Source organism: Onychostoma macrolepis, chromosome 15 (assembly GCF_012432095.1).
Source record: "Onychostoma macrolepis isolate SWU-2019 chromosome 15, ASM1243209v1, whole genome shotgun sequence".
Classification (NCBI taxonomy): domain Eukaryota; kingdom Metazoa; phylum Chordata; class Actinopteri; order Cypriniformes; family Cyprinidae; genus Onychostoma; species Onychostoma macrolepis.
The window spans coordinates 22,411,184-22,438,774 of NC_081169.1; the positions used below are offsets into that span (position 1 = coordinate 22,411,184).

The 27,591-nt window shown below is 35.6% G+C and overlaps 1 protein-coding gene across 10 annotated transcripts in view; it reads right to left on the reverse strand.

Moving 5' to 3' along the window:
• Window positions 1-27,591, reverse strand: part of nbeab (neurobeachin b) — a 294,439-nt gene that overhangs the window by 187,555 nt on the left and 79,293 nt on the right. For all 10 annotated transcript variants that reach the window (XM_058799707.1, XM_058799708.1, XM_058799697.1 and 7 more), the window contains exons 2-12: window positions 23,696-23,927; window positions 18,457-18,557; window positions 17,837-17,932; window positions 16,466-16,587; window positions 13,322-13,448; window positions 11,470-11,589; window positions 9,948-10,094; window positions 5,268-5,465; window positions 4,841-4,974; window positions 3,916-4,024; window positions 2,668-2,820 (exon numbers count right to left, since the gene is read on the reverse strand). In XM_058799707.1, coding sequence (XP_058655690.1) covers window positions 2,668-2,820; window positions 3,916-4,024; window positions 4,841-4,974; window positions 5,268-5,465; window positions 9,948-10,094; window positions 11,470-11,589; window positions 13,322-13,448; window positions 16,466-16,587; window positions 17,837-17,932; window positions 18,457-18,557; window positions 23,696-23,927 — 1,539 coding nt within the window. The remainder of the gene's footprint in view (window positions 1-2,667; window positions 2,821-3,915; window positions 4,025-4,840; window positions 4,975-5,267; window positions 5,466-9,947; window positions 10,095-11,469; window positions 11,590-13,321; window positions 13,449-16,465; window positions 16,588-17,836; window positions 17,933-18,456; window positions 18,558-23,695; window positions 23,928-27,591) is intronic.

Here is a 27,591-nt window from a genome sequence, read left to right on the forward strand (position 1 = left end):
TTTCTTGTTGGATGTCTACGGGAGCGACACCTCTGGCATGGCAGAACAGCAGATTTTTTGGGGGTATTTTTGGGTGAAGCTGAAAGTCAAAAGGTGCTGTGGTTTGTTTGTGAGCAGCAGGTCAGACCTGACTAGTGACGGTGCTGCAGGAAAACCTTGGAGGACAAAAAACGCTGATGAAGGTACATAACTCATCCAATTACAGGCCACTCAAGCAGGCAGACTGGGCTCTCCGGTGAGGACAGCCAGGGGTGATGGGAAGGAACGGAGGGAGGATAAAAAACATGATGCAAGTCCATGAACTCTTCTGGCCTGAGGAGAGAACACTGGTGCTGCTTGTGCTGCTCAGTTCATTATCCTCAACTACTCTCACACTCTCTCTGTCGCTCTCCTTCTTTCTTTCACTTCCTCTCTCTCCTTTTCATGTCTCCTCCTGTTTTTCTTCTTTTTTTTAGCCATGTTTTCCCTTTTTCTCTTTCTTTCATCTTTTTCTCTTTTTTTCCCCTTTACTTTTATGTTCTTCCCTTTTTCTTTTGGGATTCTCTTACTTTTCCCCTTTTCTGACTTTTGTCCTTCCTGCCTTCTTTTTTCCTTCTTTCTTGCTCTTCCTCATTTCTTTTCTTTCATTCTCTTTTTTCCCTTTCTATATGTCTCCCTTTCAACATCCATATATCCATTTTTCCTTTCTGTTTCACTTTTTTTTTTTTTTTTTTTTTGCTTGCTTCCTTCTGGCTCTTTTCCTGTTTTGCTTTTTCTTTCTTTCTTTCTTTCTTTGCAATGCATTCATCTAGCTGTTGATTTTTCTCCTTCCTTCTCTTATCTTCACCCCTTCTGTATTTTTGCTTCCCTTCCCCTCTTTCCTTTATCTGTTTTCTTTTTTTTATTATTTTCTTCCCTTTTGTCATTCTCTTACTTTCCCCTTCTCTGATGTTGTCCTTTACTTCCTCACTTTTCTTTCATTTTCTTTTTTTCCCTTTCTATATTTCTTCCTTCCATCATCCATATATCCATTTTTCCTTTCTGCCTCACTTTTGTCCCTTCCCTTTCTCTAATTTTCTCTTTCTTTCTTTCTTTCTTTCCAGTGCAGTCATCTAGCTGTTGATTTTTTTCCTCCTTCCTTCTCCTATCTTCAACACTTCTTTCTTTTTGCTTCCATTTCCCTTTTTTTATCTGTAAGATTGTATATTATTTATATATTATATATACTGTGTGTGGGTGTGTGTGTGTGTATGTATGTATATATATATATATATAAATAATATACAATTGTGTGTGTGTGTGACCCTGGACCACAAAACCAGTCTTAAGTCGCTGGGGTATATTTGTAGCAATAGCCAAAAATACACTGTATGGGTCAAAATTATAGATTTTTCTTTTATGGCAAAAAATCATTAGTATATTAAGTAAAGATCATATTCCATGAAGATATTTTGTAAATTTACTACTGTAAATATAGCTGTAAATATATTTTTCTTTTATATTTTTTAACCATTTTTCTTTTTCCCCTTCTTTTGTCATTCTCTTATTTTTTTCCTTTTATTGTCTTTTCTTCCTTCCAACCTTCCATTTTTTCTTTTATTCTTTCTTCTTCCTTCCATCATCCATCTATCCATTCTTTACTTTCTCTGTTCTACTTTTTCTTTTGCTTTTACCTTCTCACACTCCATCCCTCTCCATCTCTTTTCTCTTCTATACCTCTCTTTAGAGAAAGAGAGAGAGAGAGAGAGAACTCTCACTATCTCTCTCCTTTTGGAGCCATGGCAAGCTTCCAGTGACCAAAGGTTTTTGTTTTGATCCTGTATGTGTTTTGTATCTCCTTTATTTATTCATGACAGTCAGCAGCCGTGCAGAAACTGAATTGAGCAACACATATTAGCAGCACAGAGTCTAGCCTCTTTTAGAAACGCCTTGTCCTCTCCTTCATGGGTCATAACAAGGCAGGGTCGAATTTCCAAAACTAATTTTTTCAAAACTTGAACTTCACTCTACATCTGTGACAATACTGCAAACGCTCACAAAACACTGAATAGTAAATCTTTTTAAAGAAAAATATCACTTTTCATCAAGGCTGTGATTTTCTGGCAGGTTCTAAACAAGGTGAATGAGGTGACAGACTGTGAAGCTGTCAAAAAAAGAAAAAAAAAGAAAAGAAAAGCAGTTTAAGAGCAGTGAACAATATCAGAAAAAATCTTTTCTTGAACAAAGAAGAGTCTGCTTTTTAGATGACACCACATTAACCTCATTAACCAAGAGAGATGGATATTAAAGTCGATATAAAAAGGTGTTAATAACCGATTTCGCTTCTTTATCTTCAAATGAAAGAAGACATTCAATGAGAATATGTTCAATACAATGTATAATTAAAAGAATAGGATGGGACTTAAATTTGTGCATCAGGAATTGATTAGATTATAAAAATACAAGTTGAGGGCAAGGTTTGTCTTAAATCTGCTCAGACATAGAGCAAGCTGACCATAATTTGTTGTTTCCGATGTGAACACAAAAGAGTTAACTCTCTGCCTTATGTTTACATGTGCTCATCTGACCAGGTCACTACGGTCTCATGACAGCAGTGCCCATCACAGTGTACTCAGAGGCTCCTAATTGCTGTCATGTTTCATTGTGACGTACCTGAGTATCTTCTGGAAAAGACATGACCTTGCTCACCTTCGCAGGTATGTGGATCCAAATAGCCGCGTTGAACAGAATATGGTCACAGAGTTGTTTGAGAAGAGGTGCACCATGGGTAAGGCCGTTCAGGTATTTGGCGAAAGCGAGGAACTGCTCCAGAACAGCTCTGGTGACGTGCATCCGCGATGCCTACGAAACAATTATGAGATATATGTTTACCAAACCAACTTCTGATTCTCAGTTTCTTTATAAAATAAATATCAAACCAACATCTGAAGCCTGAAGGCGCCGTTTGACTTTGCAGCTAAACAAAGACTTTAACTTTGTAGAAACTTTGCGCGTTATTAGTCTCAGCTGGCACCTGAGGTCCAGACAGGTGCGTGGTGTGAGACAGGAGTGAGTATAAACGAGACACAAACAGATGGCCGGCTACGTGTGAATGGGACGCAAGGCAGCAGGATCACTCAGGTGCCATCTAGCACAGATTTACAGCTGCTGCTGTTAAATGACAAAAGTGAATCTTTTACTCAAGCGCCAACTTTAGATGGAGCCAAGGGTATACTGAGACTATGAAATAAGGACAGCTATGAATAAGTAAAGATAGCGAGAAGAAAAAAGAAAAATGACAGTGGGTTAATTTGTACGTCATTGCAATAAACCCATGGACAAGGAGGAATATAATAGCGCCGTTGAACCGGCATTCACTGTGGAAATGCTTAAGTGTGCGTTTGTCATTCATCAACCGTAATGCACCATTTCTCCTCTGTCCTAGCAATCGAATTGGGTGTGTGTTTTTTAAATTCAGCTCGTGCTTACAAAAGCTTGAGTCAATTGAGGTCACGACAACTCCAGAAAGTACAAATCTTAATACTCTTAAAGCGTTTAAAGAAAGGAGCAAGTGTTTGTGAGCTTCATGACTTGAGTAAAAGCACAATTTGTCCATTACACATCAAAATTCCTTGAAGTCTCACAGTCTATGGTGTTTAGTGTTAAAATACCCTCTCTTATTCATATTAATGCACAACTATTAGACATATTTAAGCTGATTTCCCCAAAGAGTGTAAACAATGTGTTGTTTTAAACATTCTTCTGTTTATTTGAGTGGCACGACATAATAGCAATGGCTCAAACCAATGTTTCTACCATTTTTTCTGAACAATGGTTTGGGGAAACCTATTTGGAAAACGTTATTTTTGCAATTCCGTTTGAAATTACACACTTTAGCTTTAACCAGTCTAAATTGTATGTTGGAATAAGAAAAACAAAAGAAAACAGTGGCATCACCTTTTCCAGCAGGTACCCAATCACCAGGAAACCTTTCCCACCAAGCATCTGCTCTTGCATTGCCACTGAACTCTTGAGTAGCTCGAAAAGGAAGGCCAGAAGAGTGGAACTGCACAGAAAACATCTCATTACACAACTATACTGGGTAACCTCTGCAGATACAAGATAAAAGACTAGCTGACCAAACACTAATGGAACGAATGGTAAGATCTATATCGCTTATGTTAATGGTTGATAGTTTTTTTCCCTCCTATTTACTGTATCTGTATCGGCTAAAATTGGATATTTAATTGTGGGTACTCAGTTTGTCTATTTTTACATTTAGATTACCTTTGTCATCATCCAAATCTCACCTAAAGTTAATGTTTAAAAACACTAATATTTAATAACAATGTTAAATGTAATCTTTAACAAATCTCAAAATTAATATTCGTTTGTATTGTGATGCCTAAATTCACTTGTATCAATATTACTCATTTTAATTTTTACTGGTTATTTTTAATTTATTTTGACAGAATAGTATAGAGTTTTAATATTACTCACTACTGTTCAAAAGTTTGGGGTCTGTGAGATTTTTTTCATGTTTTAGAAACTTTAATTAAAACATATCAAGACTGGAATCAAAAATACAGTAAAAATGGTAAGAAATGTTGTGAAATACTATTTTTATATATTACTATTATTACTAATATAATATAATATAACATAATATATAATAAAAGATATGCTGCTTAATATTTTTAAATAGTGGGAACTTTGAATATTTAAATTTTTTATAAGTCAAAAATCTTTTGACAAGTCAAAAGAACAGCATTTTATTTTTTGTAACATTATAAATGTTTTTACTGTCACTTTTAATCAATTTACAGCATCCTTGCTGAGTAAACATTAATTTCATTCAAAAGGTGGAAATTATGTTACTTACCACACTGTGCTCTCCACTTGGCTTTCACTGTTCTGATGGAAATCCAGCTGTGCAAAGAGAGGAAACAGCACCTGGATACCGCCAATGGAGTGAATGGCACTGTGAATGGAGTGTGTAACGATGGCCTTCACATCCTATATAGAAACAGAAGGAAAAAATCAAATGGATTAAAAATAGTGGTAGGTGTATTCAGTAATTACCTTTTTTTTGCCATTTTAAAAGTACTTACTCACATTAACCACTGACTAATCTCAGTGGAAATGTGTTCCTCCAAACAATTAACACTGAATGGCAAACACTGACATTATCTTGTGGAGTTAGCTAAACAATGCAGCATCTGATTAACATTTAGTGACATTACCAACCATTATGTGGTTTATTTAGGATTAAGAGAGTAGAACACAGTCTGCATTAAGCAGACATTTACCTGTAGCATTAGAGCGTGAGGCGAATGCACGAATATGGACTGGTTTTCTCTGGGCGAGGACTCCAGGCAGAGCTGAGCGTCTGTGGCTTTGGCGTTGTAAGTGAAGGAAATGCTGTTTGCTAACTTCCCATCGTACAACACTTGCTTGTGATGGTCAGCCAGATGGATATCGCTCTCTGATTTAAATTTAAAGGTGCTCTAGGGAGGTAAAAGAGATAAAAAGATGGATTAAAAAGAGAAATGTAGAAACACAGAAAGAAAATCTGGTCTAAATTTGCCTCTAAAAGGTGCATAATAAAACTGAGACATGTCAAGTGAGAGAATTAACTAAGGAGCGAATTATCACAAAATATGACAATGTATATTAACACATCTTAAAATAGTACATCTATGTAAATCTTATTATTCCATGCACTTATTAAAGGATTTACTATTCCTAGCATGAAAAGGAGAAGATTCTTTTTATGCAGTGATTAAATCTTATCCAAAGTCGTGGGAGCGCGATGAATAATAAATGAGCTCGGTGACATGAAATAATCATGAAGATGAAGTAGGGGCGATGTGGGAATCCCCCGGCTGAATTATCATTCATGAGGTTGTTTCGTGTGCTGTCAAATCAAAGGCCTGTGGCCCAACACCTGCAGCACATCCCAGGTGATGATGTCATCCAGATGTGACCCACTCCAGACGTGTGCTAACTGTGTAAATGTGCAGCGAGCAGACAATGATAACAAGGCATTTTCAGAAAATCACCTGCCTTTTTATCAGCAAACATTTGCTTGATAGAAAACTTTTACATCATTAGACATAAATAGAAAACTTTTACATCATTATAAATGTCCTTGCTGTCTCTTTTAATCAGTTTAATGCATCCTTGCTGAATAAAAGTATTAAATTAGTTTAAAAAAAAAAAAACTTCTGAACAGCATTTCATATTATTAATTAATAAATAAGATTTCAAATTAATAGGCTATGTTCGAAATTGAATACTAGTGGTTTACATACGGCATACTGGAGTATATACTATAATTATTGCTATATTTGTTCGAAACAATACAAAATTCAACAATAAATACCTCAAATAATTTCACACTTTTTGTTCTCACATGATATATTTGCAAGCAATTAATTAATTATTTCAGTAAATATCAGCTAGGTGCATTTTTTATTAAACATTATGAAAACTGCCCTAAATCTAACTTAAACAAAGAGTAAAAAATGAAGTGTTAACAACTGCTGATTTTATTTCCAATTATGAACAGACACAAACCTCAGCTGCATTCAGAAACTAACTACCTGTCCCTTTATATTCATATTTCATTATCTATGCACTAACTATTCACAAGTGTCTTTTTAAAGATGTAGGAGGGTGTTTGTCATTAACTTGTTGTCGTTAAATAGATAATTACCATGCGAATATGGTTTCTAAGGCAATAAATTTGATACAATTTCCATATTTTTCCTTTCACAATCTGAGAGCAAATAAATACATCATTATATGCAAAAAAGTGTATCTGTTATTTGTTGCTTATGTTAGTTTTAGTGTTATCTTTATTCTTTTCAAAATGGAGAAGAGAGTGAGAAAAAGAAACATACCAGATTTGATGATCTGTATGCTTATTTTGACCTAAACACATTCATGTTGTTTGGTTTACTCTGCTAAACAGAGATAGCGTAAATGTCATCTGTTGCTGGTCAGGTTGCTGCTGAAAACATATGATACAGCACAAAGCAAATCTCAAAATCCATCAGATTGACTGGAAAATAAATACCACAGCATGTTAATGGATGCTGACAGTTTTGCAAAAAAGCTAAAAAGCACACCGTCATACAAAAATAAACCTGACAGAACGCCGGTGTAATGTCTGATACACTTTTGGCAGAAACTGTTGATGTAATGCTCATGTGTTGTCTCATAGCAAGACTTCGTAGTAGCAATAGTGCATCTGTCTTACATGACAACAGGGAGAAAGAGAAAGACAGGGAATAGTACCACTAAATCCAATATGAAATACAAAACATACACACATATAAATGTTCTTTTTAACTTTAAACTCACCAAGAAATCCTGAAAATTCTGGAAAAAATGTATCATGGTTTCCATAAGAGCTCCAAATCAGCATATTAGAATGATTTCTGAAGGATCGTGTGACACTGAAAGCTGTTAATCTGAGACCAAACCTGTTCATGCTTCAGTTAAGACAAGACCTCAAGTAAGGGGTCTGATTGGGGGTCAGTGTTTTTTGGCAGCTGCAACATAGACTGTCTTTTCTGTTGAGTCAAGGCGGTAATCAGGTCATCTTCAGATCAGTCACATAAATCACAGGAGACTGTCCGTGTCCAGGCAGGTACTCTGCTAAAAGGTTAAGAAGGCTATGAGGACCTAAGGGAGCCAACACACTACAGTAAACAAAACAAATAATGCTGTCAGTGGTTGTTGGGGTAGAAAACTGTGTGTGTGTGGGCTGGGGTTACTTAATAGTAATTTCAACTAACATGATTAAAGAAAAATGAAATCAAGCCACAGCACAGAAAAGCAATGCCAAATAAAGCAGAGCAAAACAGAGGAACAATCTATTTACAAGGTATTTCAACTAACATGACTTGAGAACTACAAAACCAAGCCAAAACAAAGAAAAAACAAAAACACAAAGCAGAGGAAAACAAAACACAAACAAAATAATAGTTATTTTGATTAACATGACTTTAAACTATGAAACCAAGCCAAGACATAGCAAAACAAAACAAAACACAAATAAGCAAAGCAAAACAAAACAAAACATAAAGAAAAGCAAATAATAAACAAAGCAAAACAAACAAACAAAAACAAAAAGCAAAGCCAAATTAAAGCAAAGCAATACAGGGGAAAAATCTATTTAACAGTTATTTCAACTAACATGACTTGAGAACTTCAAAACCAAGCCAAAATGAAAACACAAAGCAAAGCAAAACAAAACAAAACAAAACATAGCACAAAGCAAAACAAAAAGCAAAGGCAGGTAAAGCAAAGCAAAAACAGGGCGAAAATCTATTTAGTTGTTATTTTGATTAACATGACTTTAAACTATGAAACCAAGCCAAAACAAAACAAGCAAAGAATAAAGAAAAGAAAAGAAAAGAAAAGAAAAGCAAAACAACAACAACAACAAAAACAATGACTGAATTCAAACTATCATATGGAATATATGCTATTCCACATTCATGTTTTGTTTTGCTACATTAAAAAAATCTACAGTACTTGCATGTGCAGGCTCTAAAAAAAACGGATTTTTTTTGCACCCTCATTCTGTCATTTGGTCCACAAACACCACTTTAAAGGAGAGAGTAATGCTTATAGTGGATCCATCACAATTAAAAACCCATTTTATCACGTTTTTCATCAAATGGGGGCCAGGCCCTGTGGTCTAGCCCTGCTAACATAAACTCCAAAGGCCTCTGCCCTATTACTAGACAAGGTAGATCAGCCCGAAGAGCTGACAGGCAGCCTGATAGCTGGCACTCCACTGAAATATACAGCCCTTTTTCAGATTTCGAGAGACTCCATTCACAGGTTCATCTGGGGTGGGTAATTGCTTTCTCCCTGTAGCAGACTGCTCATTATTTCTGCCAACCTGCCCGTCACGACGACGTGAGGGGCAGTGGGAATCAGAGGTCTAGAAGCGCAATTAATAAAGGGAAATGACCAGCCCACACTGATTAGAGAAAAACCAGTGCAAATGTCTACCAGGTAGTTTAAAACACACAAGCTAAAAATAAGCAAATAAACTGTTAGGATGAGTTTAAGCAGTTATGAGCTTACTTGTCCTTGTAGATTACACAACCCATAACTACAACACTACTGTAATGGAGCAAAGACAATAGAGATGGTGTCAGAATTTGAAATTAAATTAGCAAAAAGCTCATCATTCATAAACAATGGGTTTGAACCAGTGTAATGTAATTTTTGGGATACATACATATGCTATCCGTTCCATGCATGTGGTTTATTGTTTTAGATAATGAGTCACTAATCACAGCCTGGTGCTTCAGAGAAAATTAGACTTTGCACAATGAGACTGAAAAATTGCTGCGAGTCCTAATTACTAATATGACAGAGCTTCATATTTAATAAGGATACATCCTTGGAAGAAAGAAAAAGAAAAGAAAAAAAAAAAACAGTAACCTGCTCTGTTTACCCCATGGATGCAATTAAACACTAAATCGCTTCAAAAGCACCTTGAGAATTAGCGACAAAAGGTCAGAAACATGAAAGGGAAAGAAAGACTATAAGCTATCCAGAGGCAGACTTCATCAATGGAAGACTTCATTAAGAAGCAAAACTGAGAAACTTTGCTGTTGTTCAATGTAAAAGCAATAACGCACGACAACAAGAAGAATTATGGTTCATCAAACAAACATTTGGTAATAAGTAAATATGTAAATGCCGCTTTTCACACCTCATTTTTCCTGCCGGAAAATCCAGTTTTGTAACATAGTAGCTGGACAATAATGACCAGCTAGAAATCAGCAGAGATTTAGATCTCAAAACGTGGTTATTTCCTCAGGGCGATGGTGAAATCATGTTGGAAGGCACATTAATCAATAACCAAATGTCACTGACAAAGGAATAACATCTCTTGGAGATCAATGGTGGCTGTGAAGCGTTGGTATGTAACGCACTTTGGCAAATCTGATACATACCTTGTATCCTGGGCCTAGTTGATGGATGGCGAATATCTGAGCAGGGTTTAGCGCTTCACTGAACACATAGATGGCTCCAAGCTGTCCGCAGAACACTCGGTTGGCGTCTGCCGTCTCAGATGAGCCAAGGAAACATTTGTCATAGCTCTGTGATAAGCACATGAAGAAAACAGCTTGGAGTTCTTCGTAGCAATCTCTCAAAAGTGAATAGTAGGGGGAAAAAAAGAGCACTGGTGTGGAAATATAGTGGATGTCAGTATGCAAACTTCATACTAAGCGAGCAATGGTTCACAGCGTAATTGAGATGTAGCATTACAGAGATGTTATTCTGTGCTGAAACCTGCCTATTAGTTTAATCAAAATCGGCACCCAGGAGATCTGAGGTTAAGCACCGCTGGTCCAACCTTTTAATTATCTTACACTGCTTTCAGTGAGGTACAACAAAACAGAAGCAAAGGTCTGTGAATTTTAATCCAATCGTTGAAGCCTCAAGATAATATCTCATAAAAGGTTTGAGCTGGCAAAAAAGGTCTGTATTTCTACAGACGACTCTACATTAGAGTGTTTCATTTTATTAATCAGAATTTGTCGTCATGTTTACTCCAAATATAAACATAATTACATTTTGTTATATTTTGTATAGTCAATAACTGATTCCAAATTACAAATAAAATAGTAGCTAGTAACATAATCCATTACATTATAGGTAATCTAATAAGACTACATTTTGATTACTTTTAGATTACTTTTGAATTACTGAAATGTTGAGAAACCACTTCTTAAAACTGAAATGATTTTTGTAAATCTAGAGTTCAAATGCTGTGTTGCCTCTCAACTTATTGATTATAACCATCTTACTACTGACTGGTCTTTGTGTAAATGTCCACAAAACTGGAAGACTTCCTGAATGTATAGGTTATTTTAGAAAAGTCAATTTAAAAGATGAAAAAGATGAATTAGGGAGAATCAATAAATTATGAATAATTTATTGCTATTGTATGAATAGTATAAAATGAATAGTATATAATTGTGTCATGAATAAAAAAGTAACTGTAGTCTGATTAAAAGTATTTTAAAATGTAATATAATCTAATTACATGTACTTAAATTTTGGGATCTGATTACATAATCCAGATAACGTGTAATCAGTTACTACCCAGCATATAAAGTATATATATATATATATATATATATATATATATATATATACACACATAGAGATAGAACCAATTTTACTATTTATAATTATAGTTATTCATATTTAAACATTTATTCAAGCGTATCTAAAATATACCTTAAAAAAGACAAAATACTGATTAAGAAAAGGATTTTTGCGGCATGCACTGCATGATAGGCTTGATATGTTGGCAGAAATAAACGTCATTTATTTATTCCGAAACTGTGATAAATCAATGCATCTTTCATAGTTTAATTTCACACTGTGCACACAGTGGTGATGATATTTCTCTGAGACAACATCCGACAGCTACAGACTGAGAGAGCGATAGCAAAGTGGTCTTACGTCGTTGGTGTTGACGTGCCAAGCCATGTCGCCATAGGAGACAAGCTGTCCATTGACGTAGCAGCGAATCTCACTGTTCCTCCAGCGGTTGTAGATGTGAACGATGCTGATCATGTACCACTAAAGAAGGAAAAAGGTCAGCATGAAATCAAAATAAACCCTTTTCATTTTATTTTGGTTTTATTATATTGCACAGCCAACGATTTATCTGAGTTTGTTATTCAAAAGTAAACAGACAGATGCCACTTTCAAGTTGCATTTATATAATTTAAAGTATAAAACAGTAATTGAATTACTTGATAGCAGACTCAAGGCCAAATTCTACAACAGTCTAAGATATCAGGATAATCACAGAAAATATTGATTTTGTTTTTCTTATAGGTTTTAGCTGTATTTTTCTTTCTTGGAACTGGAAGCACACATTTCAACCCAAAACCGTTTTCATGGGCAGCAGGCAGAAGGTCTAATGCAGTAAAATTTGCATTTAGATATAAATAATACATTGGATCTTGAGTGAGAAGAGAGGAAAGGAGAGGAAGCAGACAGAGGCAGGGAGGAAATCAAAGTAGTGAGGAAGTAAAGGCAGGTTTACTTAGCAGGAGACAAGGGTCATTACAGATTTCATTTCTGTCAATATGCCACCACACGAAAGTGTCACGATATGGCGCAGTGTTTCAAAAACACTCTGGAGGGAAGCCCACACCACTCAAGACAAAACGCATGTTCTTCCCGTGCTGTCTGCTGTCAATGTTACATCCAACAGAGCTGTTTTTAATCATCCTTTTCTCTTTCATTCCAGCTCAGTTTTAAAACAACATAACTAACACTTCCATTTAGCTACATTTTGAAAAATACATATATGCATGAACTATGATAATGCTCTATTGCCATTCTACCATTGCAATCTTTCTGCATTTTTCATCCTCAAAACCAGACCGCATCAAAAAATGTATTTAAAAAAAAGTTGCTACACAGCCTTATCGCTTATATTAAGTCACTAAATCAAAAAATTCAAAGCTGTTATTAGGAAGAAGAAAAGAAAAAGAAATAAAAACCCTATGTGAGTCTAAACCACTGGAGATCAGAAGAATTAAAAAGTTAATTTGCATGTGCATGAAAATTTGATTAATCCAATGAACTATAAAAATGTATTTCTCTTCTTAAACTGCGATAAAATGATAAACTGTAGTTTTAATGATTATTGGACCACAAGAGGTCTGAATCAGATCAGCTTATCTTTATCGGCTGAAAACATTATATTTCATTTCTGTGAACGTAAACAGTCTCCCACTAAAATGCTCATGCTATTTTTTCAGTTATTTTTATTTCATCTTGTGTTGCATCATCAACTCACAGTTTCAGACAATATGCAAACTCGCCCACGTGACTGCGATTAAACTGTAAAATTTAATTTTAGGAAAGACCTTGTCAAACCCTTTCCCTTAGGCTCTAAAGAGCAAGTTTGAGCTATTAACATTTATAAAGCTTACACCAGCTAAGAGCATTAAATATTGAGTAGAAACAAGGAAATCATTTATTAGACAGATGTTTCAAAACTGCAGCAGCTGTGCAGTGATTTCCAAGAGATTTCCCTTTGATTCAACACAACAAAAACAAATACAGAAAATGGCCTCAGTTATCTCATGTCCTGGGGTTCAGTAACAGTTTGTAAACATGATATTTAGCCCAGTTAACTGGATCATGCATCCTCCGGCACAGCTTCGTGATTTTCACTGAGCATCACAGCAAGAAAATTCACAAGTGGATCCACTCGACTCTTACTCCTTCACAACACAATCAGTAGATTACTACAGATGCTAGTAGGAAAAGAGAGAAAAAAATCAAAGCCTACCTTGCGAGGCTGAAAGTCATATTTCACGCAGTGCTGGAAGCCCTTTCCTTTCGACTTCAATGACGTCACAATCAAGCAGTTCCCCACAAAATGTGCAGAGTAGCCAATGCCTTTACTTGTGCGGAAGCTGAAATTGAGAAATCAGTAAATATATATGTGACCCTGGAGCACAAAACCAGTCTTAAGTCGCTGGGGTATATTTGTAGCAATAGCCAAAATCCATTGTATGGGTCAAAATTATCAATTTTTCTTTTATGCCAAAAATCATTAGGATATTAAGTAAAGATCATGTTCCATGAAGATATCTTGTAAATTTCTTACCGTAAATGTATCAAAACTTGTAATTTGCATTGCTAATAACTTCATTTGGACAACTTTAAAGGCGATTTTCTCAATATTTAGATTTTTTTGCACCTTCAGATTCCAGATTTTCAAATAGTTGTATCTCGGCCAAATATTGTCCTATCCTAACAAACCATACATCAATGGAAAGCTTATTTATTCAGCTTTCAGGTGATGTATAAATCTCAATTTCTGAAAATTGACACTTAAGACTGGTTTTGTGGTCCAGGGTCACATATAATTAACAGCAATTCATAAAACATGAATGTGCCATGTTTGAAACATCTATATCATTTCATGTTTGAAAAAAAGCTTAAACCAGCCTAACGTGTGATCCTGTGAATCCCAGTTTATCCTTGGGAAACCACCTAAACTACTACTACAAAAAAACAACAAAAAACACAGTTTAAAACAGTGTCCCAGACAGTGCTGGGCAGTAACTAGTTACAGTAATAATAATAATATTACTTTTTGCAGTAACTAGTAGTGTACAGTAACTAATTAGTAATAAGATTTTTAGAAATAATATTAGAGTTACATCCATAAAACAGCTCGTAACTTAGTTACTTTTGATACCTCAACCCCTGCTGATTTGAAATCCAACAATTGAATAATTTTCATAATTTTCATGACTTGCACAGGCACATGAAGTCACCAGTGCAGCAGGCAAGCTTGTAATATGGAAAAGCTTACATTCAGCAGATGGAAATATTGCCATTACATTGATTTTTTTCAGGAGAAAATAATTTAAATTGTATCACTAGAATTAAAAATCTTTTTATGAAAACGAAACCGTTTTTTATGAACTTATGTGATTTCTTTTGATAAAATACATCATGAAATATAATTGAATATGGGTAACAGAGAGGTTATAGCTAACTATTAACTTCAAGCTACATAATAACAATAATACAACACTTTTACCTAACCGTCACTATCAATCACCAATGAGCGTTTGTAATAACTTCTGACTGCGGTGAGACAGAAATATATTGTTAGTAACATTTTAGAATAATTCTGTGTGGAAGATGCGCAATTACAGCTTCTGCGGGGTGTGACAGAAAAATAATTTAACTAGTGTAACTAATTACTGTTGCCAAAAAGTAATAAGTAACATAATATTATTACTTTTGGAGTAACTAGTAAAGAGTAATAAATTAAATTTTTTGAGTAAATAGCACAACACTGGTCCCAGATCGGTTTTTAATAGGGATTTTGGACACATTGGCTAGTCAGAAAGTAAGAACAATCTTTCCGACTTAAACCAGAATAATTCCAGTTTAACCAAGCTAGGAGATCATTTTAAACCAGTTAAGGCCATGTTAGACCAGCTACAACCAGCAAACCATCTTAGGCTACTTTATGATATTCTACTTCAGCAGGGAAAGGAAAATCTCTTCTTAAGCTTTCTAATAACAACTTGTTAAACCAAAAATGTAAGGTGGTTTGCTGGTCTTAGCTGGTTTAAGCTGGTCTGCTAGCCTGGTCATGCAGGTCTCCCAGCTTCACTGGCTGAAAATTGCCTAAAAACACCTTAAATCCAGCAATTTTGACTAAACTTGGAAACCAGAAAAGCAGCTTAGGCTACAATGTTTTTTTTTAGCACAGTATGTACAGTAGGTTTCCTGATATGCATTAGCGAGTTTTCTGTTCCAAGACAGTTAAGAGAGAAGAGAGTAAAGATATCTAACTGTAGGCTTATTTAAAAATGTCAAAGACAGTTTTGTGTTCTCCGTTCCCCACAATAGAAGTATAAACAGTCACATACAAGAAACCTAACAACACAAGAGTCCATTTTTGTGTCTTTAAGAGCTGAGAATAAGTGTGATTCTCAGCGTGAATCAATACTCTGTTTTTCTTCGTGAACATCTCCTTTTATTCCGAATCTGTGTCAGGCACAGATTGAACTTAGAGTTTGTGTGAGCGGTCCTGTGCTTGGCAGCTCCAGGCTACAGATCTGGCAGCACAACAGCAAGCAGGACCCAGCGCTTGCTTTCAAATGCTAGCTAGAGTTATTAGCGTGGCAGCCTTTAACAATACTGTTTTGTAACCTTCTCACAAAGTCCAGGGCAGCTTCTCAATGCATGGATCTACATAATGTATGGAGGAACTGAACTCAATATACTGAACTCAAGAACATGTAAGAAACGCTTTTTTTGATAAACATCTAGCCCATCTAACAAATCACTTCAAGCTAATATCAGAGGCAAATGCCTTAAAATATCTCTACAAAAAAAGCCCAAGGCTGTTCAAAAATGGATGTTGTCCTTCTTTCTCTCTCTCAAAACGCACTCACTCCTTCTCCCTTGAGGACCATTTTCCCTCGCTCCTGGAATCCTGGCCAATAAACACGCGTCTGCGCTATTGATCTGAGCTCTAATTACCCACAAGTCTCTACATATGATGCTCTTTTTGCCTGGCTGACATTAAAAGCCCAAATTAATGTCTTATTTCCACCCTAGTGTCCCTCTGCAGAGATTTTCCAGTGATTCCAGAACATCCTGCCCTGGGTTCAAACACCTATTGGTTTAATCAGCAGAATCTGACCTAATTCCCTTTTATGCTTGCATAATCCACCACATCATCAAAAAACAAAATCCTCTAACAAAGCTCATTATATAAGTGGCAAAGCAGCCAGAACTCTCTCTCTCTGTGTTAAACGCTAAAACAAAGCCACTCAGTTTAATTTACTTACAGAAGCAGGCCCTGAAGGTCATTTTCTTTTCTGCTAAGCAAGTTTTATTTAAGAGTTGACTAAGTTATATATGACCGCATTAAGGTGTAGGTTGTGAATGTAGTCACCAGTAAAGGTAGGGTTTGTCTTTGTCCACGTTGATGTTGTTCAGAGGATCCATGCGGAACCAGGTGTTGAGGGTAAAGCCGTTCTGATAAGGCCATTTAGCAATAGGAGGCAATGCAATTGCCTGGCAGAAAACAGAGAGCAAAAATATCTTGGAGTCTGTACTTTATATGTCATGTACGGATCTTTTAACATGCTAGACATTTATTTATATCCATCCAGTTCTTCAAAAAATGTAAATAATTAATGCAGTTAAGTTATTGTTCCCAATATACATATATACAATATAAATAAACAAATATACTGTATATAAAATGGATTTCTCTATAATGAAATTAAAGTAGGAATGAACAAGTGCCATATTAGTTATTGACCAATATTAGAAAAATGCAATTTATCAGTGTTGGTTGAAATTGGATATACTGCGTATATAAATACACACTGTTTTAATTTATTATTTAATAAATCAAATAGTATATAAGTCTATACACACATACACACACACACACACACACACACACACACACACATATATGAAGAGTTCATTTGCAAAAATGGATAACTCCGTTTTTAACCAATTTCAAAAATCACGTTGTTCCATTGTGCATTCCAATTAATCTCAATCATACTGCAGTTGGGTTATTTTGATTAGGTTAAAAAATAACAAACAAAAAAAATACAGATAACTAACACAATAAAACACAATAAAAAACATGATAACATAATAAATAACATTATATATACTGTATGTACAGTCAAGTACACTCTGATTTTACTTTAAGTTTACTTTTGCTGTCAACAAGTTAAAGTATTATTAAAAAATTTTTTATTTAAAACACAGTTAAATGTAATCCCTATTAAATCTAAAAATAAATGTCATGTACACTACCATTCAAAAATTTAGGTAAGTAGTTTTTTTTAAAGAAATGAATACATTAATCAGCAAGGACAGATTAAATTGATTAAAAGTGGCAGTGAAAACTTAAAATAAATGCTGTTCTTTTGAATTTTATATTCATTAAATACAGGAAAAATGTATCATGGTTTCCACAAAAATATTAAGCATCATGACTTTTTCAACACTGATAATAATAAGAAATGTTTCTAATTATTCCAAATCAGCATGTTAGAATGATTTCTGATAGTAAAGATTGTAAGACTGGAATAATGGCTGCTGAAAATTCAGCTTTGCCAACACAATTAAAATTTAATTTTCATTTTATTTATTCAAAGTGTCATAGTGATTTAATACTGGCTATTTATCAGTTAACCACATTGTGAAAATAACAGTTTAAAAACAACATTTAATTTAACTTCACAACATCTGAAATATGCAAAAATATGCAAAATAGGCTAAAAATTGGGTCACTCACAGCTGCACTTCGGCCAGGAAAGTTAAAGAAAGTGTCTGGTCCATGTCTCTGTGCCATTTGAGTGAGAACTGAGAGCAGTTTGACTGCATGTCTTGGCTGTGGAAGACAGAAGTACGTGAGAGGTAAGACAAGTAACTTAAGGAAAAACCAAATCACCATAATGAAAATCCCACAGGACCTTCTCAGCAAGAACTTCTGAAATGAACTTTAAATTCAGTTCTGATTTAAGGATGTCAATCCAATCTGTCGTATTCTCACCTCTTTTGGCAAGCAAATGAAAACACATGCTAATCAAAACATTCCATTTTCATGTCTCATAACTAATTATTTAGTTAAAGCCCAAGTCTCTCATTTTTCTCCAGAGGGGTACTTCACTCTATCCAAAAACTGAAAACTATTGTGACAACATCCTCACTGTGGTGTCCGCCAGCACTCGATGTTCTGTCAATATCCCTCACTCGAGAGAACGGTGAATCGATACCTGGGCAGGCCTGATCTGTTCCGCGGTTGATTGCTCCAGAGGTCTGAAAAGGCTCAACAATCTCCAAAAGCGGTGAAGCTAACAACCCCTTGGAGCCCCAGAGCCCTACATGAGTTTTCACTCATTTTCAGTGACTTACCCACAATCCTCCTTCTCCTCTCAGCATGCTGAAGAGCAATTTGAGTTCTTTGACGGTGATACTGTAGCTGGCCAGAACTCCCAGCATATCCACCAGCAAGTCTGTGCATCATGGAGAAAAAAAAAAAAAAAACAGACAGCAGAGAGACGTTAGATCTGGATTAACTGAAGTGGGCAGAGTGTGCATGTAAACAGTATGATTCCCCGGAGCACAGGTGTGTGTGCAACATATACAAGACATTGTATCATAACACAGTGCAAAATAACAATTTCACAGTAAGGCGTGTGAGAGGATCAAACCGTGGCAAACAGACCCCCAGAATGCACCTTTCCTGAATGCGATGGCATAATTCGGCAGGCCCTTGGGGAACTGGCATTGTTCAATATAACTTAGTTAAACATAAAAAGGTTTAAATTAACTGTTTAAAGTGTAAAAGTATTAAATGAAACAGACTGATCAAAATGGAATTTACACAGTACAATGTTTAAAATTTAATTAAATAATAAATTAAACAATATATACGTCTAGCTAAACCTTGCCATCAAAGGAATCCATTTTATTATATTATACATGTGTGTGTGATATTTATTTATTTTCTTTATTATTATATATAATAACTATCATTCAGATATTATGGCAGATATTAAGACTTAAGGCTGAAGTAATGGCTGCTAAAAATAAAGCTATCATAAGAATAAAACACTTTTTAAAATATAGATTTTTTTAAACTAATCTAAATCTAAATTGTAATAATATTTCACAATATTACTGTTTTTACTGTATTTTTAATCAAATAAATGCAGCCCTGGCTAACCATAAGAGAAAAATACTCAAACTTTTGACTGACAGACAGACAGACAGACAGAGAGATAGACAGACAGACAGATAGATAGATAGATATATAGATAGATAGATAGATGGATAGATGGATAGATGGATAGATGGATAGATGGATAGATAGATAGATAGATAGATAGATAGATGAATATGTGTGTATACATAGACGTATATAAGACGTATATAAGACCCAAGACGTGTCACTCGCATACTTTTGAATGGGGAAAAATGCAACGCTTAATATGACCGCTCTATCGAACGAAGCCCCGCCTTCTGAGCCACAGAGCCAGTCGCTAATTGGTAAAGTCAGCGCGTCACTGCATCTGCGTTAGAAGTCCCGGTTGCTATAGAAACAGTCGGCCTACTGAGACGTGCACTTAGGACTGTGCACTGGTGGGTCTAGCCTGAAAAATAAGCTTTTTTAAATGCGATTTGGGCAAAATAAACAACATTTTTGATACAGTTGTTGTCAGATTTCCTTGGTGATTTCAAATATGAAACTTAATCGTAAGCTTGGCAACCAGTTTTGGAGAATTTGATGTTTCCTCATTCAAAGAGATAGGAGCTGCACTTGCATGCCCAAGAGGCATTTCAAAGATGGCCGTCAAGTGGCATGACTTGCCTTAAAGGGACTTTGGTGATACACAGAACCGTTGGATGAAGCGGTCACAGCCGTGCTTTATCGTGAATAAAACACAGCTGCTGTCCAATCAGAATTAAGGAATGGAACTAACCGTTTTATAAGTATATTATATGTAGGCCTATATATACTATGTACAGTCATGGCTAAAAATGTCGGCACCCTTGCAATTCTGTCAGAAAATGCAACACTTCTCTCAGAAAATATTTCCAGTTGCAAATGTTTTGGTATTCACATCCTTATTGTTTTTATTTGCTCTGCAAAAGAAGAAGAAAAGTCAAACTTGATAAAATTTCACACAGAACTCAAAAATGGACTGGACAAAATTATTGACACCTTGTCAAAATTGTAAGAAATAATTGCTTTTCAAGCATGTGATGCTCCTGTAATTTGTATTAAGACACACCTGTGGCAAGTAACAGGTGTGGGCAATATAGTAATCACACTTGCAACCAGTTAAAATGGAGAAAAGTTGAAAAGAAAGAAGTGTAAAGAGTTGTCTGTGAATTTGAGAGAAAAAAATTGTGGAAAAACATGGACAATCTCAAGGCTACAAGTCCATCTCCAGAGATCTTAATGTTCCTGTGTCCACTGTGCGCAATATCATCAAGAGGTTTACAGCCCATGGCACTGTAGCTAACCTCCCTGGACATGGACGGAAGAGCAAAATTAATGAAAATTAACAACGAAGGATTGTTCGAATGGTGGATAAAGAACCCCAATTAACTTCCAAACAGGGTACAACAGTGTCAGCTCGCACTATCCATGTCCATCTGAATGAAAACGGACGCTATGGTAGGAGACCCAGGAGGACACCACTGCTGACACAAAGGCATAAAAAAGCAAGACTGGAGTTTGCCAAAACTTATGCGACAAAACCACAATCCTTCTAGGAGAACGTACTGTGGACAGAGACAAAAGTAGAGCTTTTTGGTAAAGGACATCATGGCACTGTTTACAGAAAAAGAAATGAGGCCTTCAAAGAAAAGAACACAGTCCCTACAGTCAAACATGGTGGAGGTTCAAAGATGTTTTGGGGTTGCTTTGCTGCTTCTGGTACTGGATGCCTTGACTGTGTGAACGGTATCATGAAATCTGATGATTACCAAAGAATTTTGGGGCGGAACGTAGTGGCCAGTGTCTGAAAGTTGCGTCTCCACCAGAGGTCATGGGTCTTCCAGCAGGACAATGACCCGAAACACACTTCAAAAAGCACTCAGAAATGGTTAAAAACAAAGCGCTGGAGAGTTCTGAAACGGCCAGCAATGAGTCCAGATCTGAATCCCATAGAACACCTGTGGAGAGATCTCAAAACAGCAGTTGAAGAAGGCATCCTTCAAATCTGAATGTCCTGGAGCAGTTTGCAAAAGAAGAGTGGTCCAAAATTCCAGTAGAGAGGTGTAAGAAACTCATTCATGGTTACAGGAAGCGATTGATTTCAGCTATTTTTTTCCAAAGGGGGTGCTACCAAATATTAAGTTAAGGGTGCCAATAATTTTGTCCAGTGCATTTTTTGGGTTCTGTGTGGAATTGTATCAGATTTTACTTTTCTTCTGTTTTGTTTTTTGTGTTGTTCCAATGCGAAAAAAAAAAAAAAACATGTGAGTACCAAAACATTTGCAACTGCAACAATTTTCTGAGAGAAGGGTTGCATTTTCTGACAGAATTACAAGGGTGCCGATATTTTTGGCCATGACTGTGTATATGTATATATATATATATATATATACACACACACACACACACACACACACACACACACACACACGCCTATAGCCACTTCTATGGTTCACTAACAGCAAGTTGACTCAGCTCTTTCAATTCAGGTTAAACACTCAGTGCTGCAAGGACAACATGTGAAGTTATGCTAATTAATGCCATTTTACACTTTAATTTCGAGTTTCATCAAGACTGCTGATGAAACCTTCTATGAGGCAATTCACAGCCTCTGCCTCTTAGAGGATTTTGATTGTGAAAAATGGCATTTAATGTATGCAGACACAGGAACATGTTGCCCATGAATTACAGATGGAATGAATAAAAAAACATTCTTCTTCATTCATAAACAGTAACTAAAATTTAATATTGCTCTAAACTGCCACTCAATCTCATTACCAGACGGTGCAACTAATGAGATTTTTCTCTCGGTTTCTCTTCTGCCTAAGCCTGATGAATTCCACTGCTGAGAAGATTGCGGTTTAATCCACATTTCTTTCACTCACAACGATTCACAGCGCTCTCAGGCGTCTAAAAAAAATGGAAATCTGGAAAAAATGGAAGCCGTTGCCCATATCTTACACACGCTGTTCAAAGCAGAGCGTTGTCTTTGACCTTTAATGCAAAAAAGTAAACAACAAGCATGATTTAATATGGAATAAGGTTCAAATAAATCTGCTTTTGCAGCTTGATCTAAGATCTTAACCTAAAATACTACACAAGTGAACTTCATAACCAATGATCAACATGCATGCTTGTGGTATGAAAATGTTGTTGATTGCTACTTTTGGAGTTCAATTTAAAACAGTCATTATTTACTCACATTTAAAATCAAAAATGAAGAAATAAAAATATTTAAAAATAAATATTAAAACGTAACATAAATAAATAAATATTAAAAATATAAAATAAAGTAAGAAAGAAAGAAAGAAAGAAAGAAAGATAAAATATATTATAAAAAGGTATTCTTTTTTATTTTAAGGTTAAAAATTAAAATTAAATAAAAATTGAAAAAAAAATACAATAAATAAATAAATACTTTTTTATTTTAAAAATATTGCATGTTTATGGTATGGAAACATTTTGATTACTTATTCTTTTATAGTTCAATTGAAATTAATAGCAAAAAAACTATTACTCACACTTATGTCGAAAAATTTGATATTTTAAAGTACCGTATTGACCCGAATATAAGACGACCCTGATTATAAGACGACCCCCCTTTTTCCAGATGTACCTTTTGGAAAAAGGCTTTTTGAAAACCAAATTTTTTAATTTTTGTTTTGAAAGTATGGTAAGTACTGGTAAAATGTACCAACAATGACATTGGGAAAAAAAATATCCATCTCAAAGTAGCCTACCAAAATTGTATTATCAGTAGAAGTGAAATCTTATTGTAGTCTTCAAATCTGGGCACTGTCTTATGTTTTAAAATCACTTACAGAGGAAGCTTGTTCCCATCAGGCTAACATGACAGTCACGATCATGCTGCTGTAAGCTTTTCTTTTTCTTTTGTTTTCACTCGCGATCTTTACAACACACATTACATTACATATTTCATGACACACTCGTTTTATGCGTTTTGGCGCCACCTATTGTTATGGGTGTATTATTGACATGTCAAAGTCTAGACCCAGAAAATAAGACAACCGCGTTTTTTCAGATGCATTTCCAAGAAAAAAAACATGGTCTTATATTCGGGTCAATACGGTATATTTACATATATCTTTTTTATACAAAGGCAGTTCATAGTGACCCCAGCTGTCAAGCTCCAAAAATAACAAAATACCATCAAAAGAGCACCATAAAAGTAGTTAATATGGCTGTCTTCGGAAAAGAGTGATATTTAAGTCATTTTTCAGTGACAATCTGCAAAATCCTCTTTCTCAAAAAAGACAGCATCATGACTGTTCTGACTATTCTGCACATCTTTCATTTCAGAGCAGTTTAAACAATTTGTGAACGATTTATAGAGCTTTGGGGAAATGGCTTTCACAAGAGGCCAATTCCAAAACTCTGGAAGAGGGTCAGATTGAGACCACTCACCTGCGATCATGTCATCCACAGCGCTCATTTTGAGCAATAGCCTCTGAATGAGGCCGACCTCAGTGCTGGTCTGCAGGTTGCGGACACTCTTGCGCAGGATGGCGGTAAACATGCTCCAGATTTCCGCCTGGCATGTGACTTCACAGTGTTCCAGCAGCTCCAACATGCAGATGATGGCCTCTGCATCCTGGATGATGAAGTTCATCTCCAGGTCAAACTCACCACCAACCAGCTGGAACAGAAGAGAAAGAAAGAGAAGGGTATAGGACAAGGGGAAAAAATAGATTACACTCACTGTAAGTAACAAGAAAGAGTGATTTTCTTCTAAAGCTTTTAGCGTCTGTTTGACATCATACAAACGCAAGAGAACCAATTGTGACAACAAATAGCTTAACTAAACTCAAAGAAACCTTGAAAAAAAAAAAAAACAGATGTTTCAACAATCAAATCTAGTCCTTCTTAGTCCTCTTCCGGTCATAAACAATAACTATAATTATTTGGGAATTATAAACACCAATCAATATTTGTGTTCCGTGGACTAAGCAAGCATGAAATTGAAGATTTCAAGACTTGTCTCGAGCACATGGGAAGACTTCAGGCACCTTCTTCAGAAAGCAGTGAAGCACACATGTGGAAAATAGACCCCTGCTTCTCGAGACTTATTTTACAACATTATCCAGAGTCCACAACCCCGTCTAACTTGTTGGGAATTCTTGTTGGCAGATGGGAATTAACTCTTGTCACGCCTCGCATCCCATAGATCACTGGTTCTCAACTGGAGGGATGCGACAAAAATGGTTTGAGAGTTGTTCTGTTTGTTGGAGACAGCAAAGGAAACTAAATGTGCTCATTGAACTCAACAATTTATCTGTTAATTAAAGCAAGTAAAATTAGACAGATGCCAACATGGACAGGATGCATGACAAATAAATATTAAAATTAAGCAAAAACATAAAAGAAAATGTAAAAAATAAAATTATTTGTATTATATTTGTAAAATGAAAAATAAAATAAATAAATAAAATGTATTTGTTTTAAATAAAATAAAATGAAATAAAATATGGGTTAAATTGTTGTGAGGATAAAATGTTTGTGGCAATCAACACAGTATGTTTTGTAAAGTGAATTATTGGCTTCCAAGAGATTGAAAACATTAAAACTCAAGAAACATTTAGAAACCAAAACTTTCAAAGTCCTGAAAAAATAAACAGATCAGAACCTCTGGCTTAAATGAAGTTGTTATTTAATTGTCCTGCTGCTTTGATTTGACTGACAGTCTCCTGTCTACTGTACTCCTTTCTCAACTGAACAGCTGATGGGCGTCATGACAACCACACTTTTTTCAGCCTTTATTTGAGGAGTGATTTGCATGGATGTATTAGAGCTGTACTCTCTAACGGACCGAAACAGCATGACGAGAAGCAGTGGAGGAAGCGATAAACAGTGCCTCATCCCTGGAAAATATGACAAGCGTTTCATTTATGAAAACGTCCATCAGTCAGTTTCCTCAGCCTTTTATAAAATCCTAATGTGTGCAATGACTGACAGTAAAGAAGACAGCAGCAACGATTATAGAGCAGAGCAATGCACAGCATGTTAAATCAATTATAATAGCATAAAAGACCGTTTTTCAAGTTAAACATGCATTTAATAAAAGCAAACCTCACATAAACACTTTAAAAGGACTGTACTGTCAGAAGTAGCCAGCAGACGACACACAAACTCCTCCTATCTTCCGTACAACAATGAGTATTTATTCACCAAAAACAATAGAACAAGGTCCTGCTTTAATGCCAGCCTAAATGAATCATTATGACAGGAAGGTATGCAGCATCTGTCTGACTACTTCCTAAAAACTAATTAGCATGAAGAATGAACAAAAAAAACAAAAAAAATGTTTCTCTGAAGTCTCAGCTGAAAAAACATCTGGCCCTAAAGCTGAACCCTGCGGCACACCAATAACAGTTTTGCTTACTTAAAAGTTTTATGCTGACGGGTTCTCAAAAAAAGATAAAAATGGCTAAAAACAAGAAAGTGGAAGTTTGACAGTTAGTTAAACTTCACTCTTTAAAGCCCTGGCACAATCTATATACTTTGATTTCAGGACACAATTATATACGATATATGTATACAGTTTATAATATGTGACTATTGCCTATATTTTAGATATAAAAAAAGATCAACATGAGCTACACTGCACATCTATTTAAAAATGATCACCAAATTTAGCCTAGTCTCTTTTGATCAAACTTAATTTGCTTTCCAATTTGCAATTAACAATGTCCCACAGTCGTTCAACCAAAAGGCAGTTTCACTGCTTTAATAAGACTTGCATAGATTTACTTCTGTTTTAAAGAAAACTCAGCGAAGTGTAACAGCATATCAATGAGACTCTAGAGAGGGTTTTATTCCTACAATTGTATTCACAGAATCAAGTACAGAATCATAAAAAGCTAATTCACTTTTAATGGCTAAAATCAATCTTCTGAATAAGTAAAATATCCAGTTGTTGTCACGCAGCGCTGCTCTTCCTTTAAAAGTGTGGGATATTTCTTTCTTCCAGTGTATGCACTGCATATTTTGTCACTCCAGCCATTGTGTTTACTAATTACGATGACTACAAGACTAATCATAGTGTTTATCAAGACATAAAATAACAGTTTTCTTAAATGAACAGTGCAGTTCTTGTTTTCTGTTATCACTAAATTATGAAATATATCATTCAACATCTTCACTTTTAATAAGTCATACACCAGTATACAAAGGACGGAAACCTGTTAGCGTGTAAGTGTTAGCGTGTGCCAGACAAGGCCTGCCCATTCAACACAGCTTCTCTTTTAATCACAGAGCTCATCACACTCTGAAGTGAGGTGTTTAATTGCATGCTCAGATCCCGGGAGTAATTTGCATCCATTGTGCGACAAGAGGTAAATGAAGGCACAAAATCAAAGATTAGACACTCATGGCAAAAGGAAGAAATCCCTCTCAGGCCAAACAGGAATCACTCACAGTGAACAGTTAATCTCTGTTAATTTGCATTGAGTTTCAGTGTTTAGATTACTGGTGGAGAGTCGCTACAGCTCAAAACACTCACCTAAAATATCTTGACGCTAATTTAAATATTTTAATTTGCTAGAAGTGCAGAGATATTAGGGACATTGGTGCTTGAAGTAACTTTACATCCTCAAAACTGAACCCAAACCTTTATATTTAAATAATGAAGTAATTTTTAAATATTTTTTAAAGATATTTTAAAGACGTTCTTTTATGTTGTTGAAAGAAGTCTCTTATGCTAACCAAGGCTGCTTTTATTTGATCAAAAATACAGTAAAAACTGTATTACTGTTAAAGGGGTCATATGATGCTTTTTTAAAGATCATTATTTTGTGTATTTGATGTTACAGAATATGTTGACATGCTTTAATGTTCAAAAAACACATTCTTTTTCAAATACTGTACATTATTGTAGGTCCTCTATGCCCCGCCTCTCTCAAACGCGTTGTTTTCTACAAAGCCCATCCTTCCGACAAGCGGAGTCTGCTCTGATTGGCCAACTGACCAGTGCATTGTGATTGGCCGAACGCCGCAAGCACTCGTTGGAAATGTAACGCATCTGTCCATAATCATTAGCTTCATCTTTCAAAATAAATGTAAAGACAGTTAATAATGTCCTTAGTTTTACCATCAGTTCAGAGTCGTGTGACAGACACAGTGATGAAGCTCGTATGTGTTTGCACACAAGCCGCGATTAAGAAAGCTAACTCCACTGTGATGTGACCCTGTCTCTCTCTCTCTCTCTCTCTCTCTCTCCCTCACACACACAAGACTAGCAAAACTCCGCATTTGAACAGTCAATAGCAATACTTAACATACTTACAGTTGCTGATTCAGAAGCG